The 9,435-nt window shown below is 35.0% G+C and overlaps 1 protein-coding gene across 2 annotated transcripts; it reads left to right on the top strand.

Annotated features, from left to right (window-relative positions):
- The first annotated feature begins 1,788 nt into the window (after positions 1 to 1,788).
- LOC125667048 (uncharacterized) lies at positions 1,789 to 8,776 on the top strand. 2 transcript variants are annotated; one of them, XM_048900357.2, is made up of 4 exons: positions 1,789 to 1,975; positions 4,792 to 4,946; positions 7,642 to 7,773; positions 8,196 to 8,776. In XM_048900357.2, exons 1-4 carry the CDS (start codon positions 1,914 to 1,916, stop codon positions 8,219 to 8,221), a joined length of 375 nt encoding a protein of 124 aa, XP_048756314.1. In that variant the 5' UTR covers positions 1,789 to 1,913; the 3' UTR covers positions 8,222 to 8,776. The 2 variants fall into 2 exon arrangements, with proteins under 2 accessions (XP_048756314.1, XP_056010099.1); XM_056154124.1 differs by having other exon boundaries at positions 1,815 to 1,975; positions 7,642 to 8,776.
- Positions 8,777 to 9,435: the final 659 nt, after the last annotated feature.

The raw sequence follows: 9,435 nt of genomic DNA, 5'->3' as shown, positions 1-9,435 counted from the left end.
TCGGCGCAAGTCCTCTGAAAACTCTGAACAGAATTTCTTGAAATTTCGTATTTAATGAGGACTCCCTATGTAGGTATGTATATTCGCAGGATTTTTTTCTGGGAGTTGTGCCCCTTTTGAACTTACAAGTTTGGCCTTCGTCAGTCCTATTCTTGTCAGCGCAACTCCTCTAAAACCGCTTAACAGAATTTCATGAAACTCTCTTTGTTAATTAGGACATACTGTGTAGATATCATTATACTATTGTATTTACATCTGCTAGATGTCTTTGTAAGAATTGACCGTTTAATTTCAGCTTTGTTGTAATTATTATCCATGTTCAATTTTGTTATAATGCTATAAGATGTATGTCTTTCGCAATAAAGTTATTATTTGTGTATATTTGCAGGAAATTCTTAATCGATTTTTTTTTTACCTTTTTGAACATAGCAGTTTGGCCAAAATAGTACTATTTGGTACTTCCTCCAACCGCAGAACAGAATTTCATGTAACTTTATTATGTACATACTGTGTAGATGTGCATATTCACTGGAAATTCTTGTTTTATTTTATTTTCTTGGATTTCATAGACGTTTGGCCAAAATGTACTCTTTGGTGCAATTTGCGTAAAACCAGTTTTCAAGCAATATGTAATTAAAATATTTCTGTTTTAATATTTTACACAATTTAGATTTCTAAACAATATCGCCTTGAACCTACTGGGGGCTTCAAGACAACTTTAGAACCTAGTTTTTTACTGCAATCCCCCCCCCCCCCCCGTTCTGAAAGTTTTGTATCCGCCCCTAGAAACTCTTCAAGGTTGCCTCAATGGAAGCTACGCCACTACACACGAGCTCGACCCCAGACTCCACCTTTTTTTCTTCTTTTTATTTTGCGAAGATACGTGTATTTACCCCCCATTTATATTCGATAAAATGTGTACCATCGAAAAATATTTTATTTAATGGTTGTATATTTGTAGTTGGTTGTTATCTTTTAACAAGGAACGGATTTTTTATTTATTTATTTTTTTTTTTTTTTTTTTGGTGGTGGTTTTTCGTGGTTATTGATTGTGGATTTCATTTTTAACGGATATCTCTGAAGTTGATTCCCCCCCCCCCCTGTAAAAATAAACAGATTTTTTCTACAGTTCGAAGTACAATCCAGTTTCTTAAAGCTTTACAAATGTCAAATGATGTAATTATCATTAATTATGTCAATATTATCGGTTATTATCAATCACTGTAAATTCGATTACTACAGTTTCACTTGGTCCTATTCGCGGGCGAGCTTAGGAAAATTTCCAATAACAACAGGCGTGCAACATAAATGAATATATTAACTATTGAATATTTGCATGTTGCATTCGCAGAGAGAGAGGGGTGGGGGGCGGTAGTAAAATGTGTAAAGTGGGGACAAATTTCAATCAATGGACAGAAGTCGTGAGGACAGAATTGCACTATGAGGACCCCAAAAAATGTCCTTACAATCACGTCCTCATAAATGTGACCTACAGCATGTGAAAGATGTAGATACAAAATATTAGCTTAGTGAGGACAAGTGGTGTGAGGACATGTCCTCACTAATATTCTCTCTCAAAAACATTTTTTTTTTCATAATTCGAACTTTTATAGGTATCTCTATAGCTATACCTAACATAGTACTTTTTTGCCTTTAGAATAATACAGGTTTGGTCGGCTAGAGAGAGAGAGAGATGGGGAAGGAAGAGAGAGAGAGAGAGAGAGAGCGTGAGAGGGGGAGATTTTCAACTTCACGACCTGCGCTTTTTTTCCCTATGCAATTCACAACATTGTTATTTCCCGACAAAATGACATCATTTTGTCACTTTGAGGCCAGCTGTGTGGTACGTATATAACAGCCACACAGTTTCAACACACACTTCATCGTATGCATCCCCATTCGGTAACATCATAATGAACGTCATCCATCTCTTGGTTTTAATTTGTTTTACTCAGCTGTTCATAAGTCCTTTATGGTAAGTAACTTTTCCAGTTTTAATTAAACATTTTTTTTTTTATCTAAATCACTATTTTTACTTTAAAAAAAAAATTAATCTAAATGTTCCTTGTGGGTGAGTACTGTGAAATTCTAACTGCATTTGAAATATCGCGGAAACCTATGATATCATGAAAGAATACCAAGTCTTTTTGCGTAGGCACTTATTTTACTAGAGGGTCATAAAGAAAAATGTTTTAAATTTGTTGCTTTCATTAAAAGATGATGAAAAAATTGTTATAAGTTTCATTACAGTATATTTCAGTATTTTTGAAAAGTCTTTTCTTTTCATTGATACATTTTTTTTATTCTGTCAAGAACCATGTATTTGGAAGAGGACAAGAAATTCAATTATAAAACACATATAATAATTGGACGAGCAAATCTAAGTGACGTGTGAATCAATTGTGAACTCAATAAATCGGTGATTTTTATCAAGGGTTTTCGTTTTGAGATTACAACTACGGTAGAGCTCACAGTTTCGCAAAATTTCAATGTGTTTGAATTCAAAACAATTTCATGCCTACACGCCAACAGTCAAATGCCACATGATGTCACCATATAAATACCGTTAACATAATATATATGGTCAATGTTTACCACATTTTGCTTGTAAATTTTAGCTGTGAAACGGTCTATAATGCTGAACTAGAAGGAAGTTTTTGTTTTTATTTTTGGTGCTAACAGTTTTCTGGGGGAGGCGGGGGGGGGGGGGGGGTTTAAAAAAATCATGTCTTCCGTTACTGTGTTTTGCCATGGTCCATGGCATTATTCTTACTTTCCTATATTTATTCTGTACCAGTTTACGAATCGGGAAGGTGATTTTGTTCATGTCTTTATCTTTATTATAAGTACACATGTGTACATAATTTCAGTATAAAATACTAAATTCTTTGACAATTTGAGCACAGGAATTGATATGTTACAAACTTAGAAGAAAATATGTATAAGCAAAATACAATGTCGGCTAAAACTTTCATCATGTTTCGATTACCACAACGTACATCTGAAAAGTCACCCCCACGTACGCGCGCAACAATTCAAGACCTTCAAATACCTAATAATGTCTTCAAGTCTGAATCATTGCGTGCAATTGTTAATAGCATTTAATTCTAAGATGAAGCTGTTTTGAATCTGAGACATTAGTACATTTCAATTTTCCATTGTTTGGGAGAGGACAAAGAAGAATTCACAGAGTCTGCTGAAGTGATGCGCGCTATATTTTAATTAACTTTAGATAATGCGCACAATTATTGAATTATAGCTCTCTTCCATTAAATTGTAGCGCGCATCAATTCAATCAATGCGCGCATTTAATTGAATTAATTATTGCTCTCCTCTTATTGAATTAATGATATCATTAAAGGGGCATGGACACGGTTTGAGCTGAAAATTTTATTTTTCCATTTCTAATGTTTAGAATGTTTATCTAAGCCATTTCTAATGGTTAGCAAAAATTTGAATGTCAGTTGTCGAAGTGTATGGGAGATACAGAGCTCACAATTCTTTGTTATGTAAACAAAGTCCGTACCATGTTTTTGTTTACATATGTTAAATATAGTAGTAAGATTTCGTTTGAAGCATATTTTTCAATTTACAGGTTAATTCTGAACACAATTAAACAGTTTCTAGTGTTTAGCACAAAGGATTTTGTTTTACACATACTGCCATTTTTATGTAAACAAAAACATGGCACGAGCCTTGTTTACATAACAAAGAATTGTGAGTGCTATATTTCACTTATAACTGAAAAATTGAAATTGAAATTTTGGTTGACCATTAGAAATACTTTATCTAAGCCTTGTAAACAATAAAAATGGAAAAATAAAATTTTCAGCTCAATCGTGTCCATGCCCCTTTAATTCATTTTAACTTTTGTTGTTGATAACTTATTTACTCTTGTAAAATCGACTTGACATAGTTAAGATAGGTCTGTAGGTTGTTTGAAAATCTCATAAAAACTCGTCCTACATGAAAAGGAACTGTATATGTAAATTTCAAAATTACGTCATCAGACATGGTCGTGTACTACAGTTTGTAGTGTGGTAGTACTTCATGCAGGGAAATGAAATTTGTGATAAGTACTCTGATCTCAGTTGTCTTTCTTTCTCACGGTCCTTCGTTCTTTTAAAAGTTCATGGTGAGTTTCCTGTTTAGGTGATGCATCCCAAAAACATTGTTTCTTTTGCACGGCCCTTCATGATTTTAAAAGTTCATGATGCGTTTCCTACATGTATTTAAATGATGCATTCCCAAAACATTCTTAATCCTTTGTGCATGTCGATAACAAGATGGTGGGTTTTAAGTACCTACTTTGAGTACAAATACAATGAATGGGGCATTTCTTCGTACATCTGACATTTGAAGTGCTGCGAAGAATAACGTATTTCATATTGTTTGTACTTGATATTGAATTCATTAAGAGGCATTGGTCATTAATATGTTTGGTCTACATCTGAGTCAATTCATAATCAACTTACGTAATTTTGAATTTCTCCATAGGCGATGGGTGTTGGATACCCTTATTTTCTGTGAGCCCCTGGGTCGGTCTCGTATTTACGGGATATCGTATGATGAAATAATTTAAAAGGATAGGGCAACGAAAGGCAAGAGGGGCATATTCTACAAAAATTATACTGAAATTCTGGGTGAATATAAAAAAGTAACGGATTTTCCCCTCTCATTCCTACGGGTCCATACATAACGTATACGTACTCTTGTGTGGGGATAGCACAGTGTAAAATGTATTAATGGTTATACTCCTCAACAAACACATCACGGTGTTCTCCATTTTAGTGACGCACAGGACAGCGTGGTTGAGGGGTCTGGTGAAATACTTAGGCAAACCGACAAAGTACCAGTAATTGATGATGAGCTCATTACAACTCGGGCTTCCACCCAGAGGGATTTACTTCCTAGCCATGTACAGAATTCCAAGAGTGAAGATAAAGGTAATAGTCTAAGAAAATATGAAATAATGCAACACTATGCCCCGATCATGACTACCGGTAAGTACGATTGCAGATTTGACCTTGGTATGTGACCGTCACCTTAATCTGCAATAAAGTTTTGACCTTGACTTTCAGTCGTTAAAGTTCCTAACGACCACATCGATAAACAAACCAAATTACAAGTTCAGATTATTACACTCAAATCACATATGTGATAAAAATTTTACTAATACATACAAACGAGAAATATCAAGCAGAGTTCTCGCAAAAAGGCAAGAAAATAGAAGAAACAAAAAACTAGATTTATACAGTTACATAAACATACAGGTATATTACCAGGAGCTAAAAGATCAGGAGAATAGACTTCGATCTCCAAATATTATTACAAATGTTATACATCTCCATGAGAGAGAGGGGGAGGGGGCCCGGAGGGAGGGGGTCCCCAAGTCGCGTTGTATGTAACACCTTCTTTCTTTCTATAGTGTACTTCCCTTGACGCTCACAACCCTCCATTCTCAAAAAAATCCTGACCCCATCCTCAAGCACCGCGCTAAACGTATTACCGGACGTCGTTTGTATCAAAGGTACAAAGAAATTGTATGCACTGTTTTCTTTGTTTCTGTTGGCTGTTTGTTTCATTATATGGTGAAGAAAGGAAAGATTGTGATTCTAAAGGTTGCATGGAAATCATGCTTCGGTTCACCAATGTATGCAAGGGCCAACAAAGCGAGATGAAAGGATAATTTGTAAACTGATTAAGAAATTGACAATCACCTGTTTATCCAATACATGTACATTGTATGTTGTCTAATATATGTATATGCAAGAAAACAATACTACATAGTTTCCCATGATTGCAACCAAAAATACCTTTATTGTGGGTAAAAGTGTGAAAATACAATGCTTTTCTTTACTTCTTCAAGTATTGAGGGAAAACTGTTGAGAGTTATCAAAGAATGATTCTTCGCCATAAATGATTCAATTATTGCACATATTGAACTATTCTCCTTTTATAAACCACTGTATATGCCAGTTTTAATTTTGGATTGTAAATGAAAATCGGGCATCAACGAAAAAAGGGAGCTGGGGAAAGGGGAGGGGGGAAGAGGAGGGGGCGGGATTGGATGAAGCAGGAGTGAAAGTGGCCACAGTAAGTCGAGATGACCTAGATTAAGCAGACATTAACCCCTCCAAAACGGAAGCGCATGTCGTACAATTGTGCAGTTTCTGAGGGGAGAGGGTGTCAATGCATTTGTTTTGTTCGCAAGGGTAACATTTTGTTTTTCGCACGAAATTGAATTTCTCAGGAGAGTTGGGGGGCATTGATAAATACCATGAACACTCTCTGACTTATGGAACCCCAAATTAACATAAACTCAAATAATTGAAGATATAATTTATAATTTTTTTAAGATAGCATCAGTTCATTTGATGCGCGCAACAATTCAATGAAAAATATCTTCAAATAATTAATGGTATCTTGAGTTCTGAATTATTGCGCGCATTAATAGAATTGGTGATAGGATTAATTACTTTGCGGAATTGATACGCGCTATAATTGAATTGCTGCTATCTTCAAATGAATTGATGATATCAAAAATTAAATTGATGCACACTGCGATTCAGTAGAAGATAGTATTAATTCAATCAATGTGCACAGCAATTCTGAAATTATTGCACTCTTCAGTTGAATGGTAACGCGCATCATTTCAATTAATGGGCGCAAATTGAATTAATGATATCATTAATTCAATTGATGCACATAATAATTCTTTTAGAGGGAGAAACTGTCTGATTAGAAATATCTTTAATTCAACATATCCACAATTGACTAAATGATTTCTTAATTAATTGAATTGTAGCTCTCTTTAAAAGAACCGATGCGCGCATTAATTCACCATACAAAAGCGTTGTAAATAATTAAAGATATCTTTAGTTGAATTTAAAAAATCATCAAATCATTTATACCGGGATCCAAATGTTTGTGAGCAATAATCCCCACACATCGATGCGCAATTTAACTGAATTGATGCGCACATCAAATCCTTTTTGCTCTCATCAATATTCATTGATGCGCGCACTAATTCGATTATTGCGCTCACTGATTCAATTGATGTGTGCATTAAATTCAATTGATGAGACCAATAATTGCTTTAATAAGCGCATCAATTCCATTATTGTGCACAATAATTGAATTGGCTATATCTTGAAATAATTAATGATTATCTTCTATTATATGAGTTTAATTTGGCGCTCCATACTGAATGTGTGTTTGAGGCGCGACATGTGAATTATCATCATTTGCTTTGCTAGAGAAATATCATGTGCTTTACAGCCAGTGAAAGCGACGAGGTGCAGAAACTGCTGATAAGTAAAATAGCGGACAATTAGTATGTAGTGTCGTTTTGAGGTAACGAGTAATCAAGACTTACAACAGGTTGTGGTTGATCCTTCCAACATTGAACAACAAATTAGATAATGTTAATCGACATCAATTAAATGACGTGACTTTTTACGTTATCTATTTGTTCATTAGTCTCTTGTAGTCGATTTCTAATAGATTTTGATTCTGCTCAACTTGTCGTTTCTAAAACAGACCATTCTATTCTGGGAATTGCCTGCAGATTTCAAGAAATGTCTTTATCTTGTATCATTAACCCAAGAGGGAGGTAACAAAGTCATATTCCTTTAATAGTGCCCGTGTCTGGCTCCATTGACAACAGAGAAACGACATCCTTAGACCTCGTTTTCATCATCGTCCCAGCTGTAGTAGGGGCGGCTGTGATTGCAGCGGTCATTATAGGAGTTGTCGCCATTCGCCGTCGAGGTGAGTTCCTAGCCTCTATGTATATTCGATTTGTATCAGGGTCTGATTTATTGTTAAAAGTATTTATCTGTGCTTTAAATGATTGAAGTTGTCACATGCGAATACCGCTGTCATTAGAACTAAACCTGCGCGTATTTTAGGCGTAAAATGGAACGAGGACAAATTGGTGTAGATTACCTTGAATGAGAGCAATGATAAAGTTAGTTTCACACAATTATGTAATATTTCAAATGTTAACACAGTTTTTAGATACCTGACTAATTTGTTACCGTGGAAAATTACTGGAAAGGAATTCTCACTTGTTGGAATTTATATACCATTGTTTTAATTGTAAAAAGGAGAGAGAGAGAGAGAGAGAGAGATATTGTGGACCAAATAACATTATAGATAGCAATTGATTTTTATATATTTTTGGTTTACAGGATACCATGACAAAGTGGTGTTATAAAGCCTCCGGATGATTTCCTGTCTCAGATCTGTGATAGTGACAGCAGATATATGTGTGTTATTGCTTCAAATGTGAAGACGTAGTGCATAAATCAATTGTTGTGTTGCTGTTGAGAGTATTCATTGCAATATTTTTTTTAAAAAAATGAAATTGAACGGAATCAAGACCAAATAAAATTGTAGTAAAATAGTACCAGGTTTTGACACTTTCACCAAAATATTCCAGTCCTTTTATTTGTTGTTTTGGTGGATTATTTAATTTTGTTAATTGTGACAAGTAGACGCAAGTTTCATTTGGTCCAAAAACTTCAGTACCAGATATTCTTTCAACACATCAATGAGCAGTGCTGTCGTCCCTTGTCTGTACGCTGAGCGGTCGGTCTATTCAGCTACCCTTTTTTATCGTAAGGCAATTAGTTGTGTTTTTATGTTATTTAATGTGAGAATAAGTTTAATGAATGTGCATGTGATATATGATAGTGATGTCCCATGTGCTTGTATGTTAGATGTTTTAGTTACTGTTATGTAATATAAGGAATAAATATAATATTGAAAATGTGTTGTCTAGCATGTCTTAAGATCAAAAATGAAGCTTGTCTGAATGCAGACCAAATAGTATATTCCCCATATGTTTGTGGGTATGTAGGAATCGCCCTGCTGCAAATCGTATCCAGGTTATTTACTTTGAAACAAAGAAGCATCAAATCATATTCATAATTGACAAAGACTGCTCATGATCCTGGATGTAGGTCAAGCGGACAAAGTCGCATATTCTAGGACTAGATAGGCTATCATATTGGTCAAAATGGTTGATTGTGGTCCGTGTATTGTTATTTTAGATGAATGTCATGTGGACTTCGTCAAGGTCAGTGACAGATAATTTGTACAGAAATTGTTTTAGTGCTGTGTCTTGGCTTGTCATCAAGGTTATTTACAAAAGACCAAGGTTGCAGGAATTTGATGTGGGCTGCGTTGAAGATCGTAGCGGCTAGTCTAGGGACTAGATATGGTGGCTGGTTTGTGCCATTTTACAATGTGTTGTCTTTTCGTTATTTTGAGGCGAAAAGTAGCTTATATTATAATTTTGTCGTCTTTTGTATATCGGGATGAAAGGTCTCTAAATATCGTTTCGTTGTCCTTTCGCCTCGAAAAAAAAAAAAGAAGACGAAGTGTAAAATGGCACTAATCAGCCACCATACCTGGCTTCCAGATCGA

This window comes from Ostrea edulis, chromosome 2, assembly GCF_947568905.1.
Source record: "Ostrea edulis chromosome 2, xbOstEdul1.1, whole genome shotgun sequence".
In the NCBI taxonomy this organism is placed as follows: Eukaryota; Metazoa; Mollusca; class Bivalvia; order Ostreida; family Ostreidae; genus Ostrea; species Ostrea edulis.
Note: the sequence above shows the minus strand (reverse complement) of the source record. Positions and strands in the feature narration are given on the sequence as shown.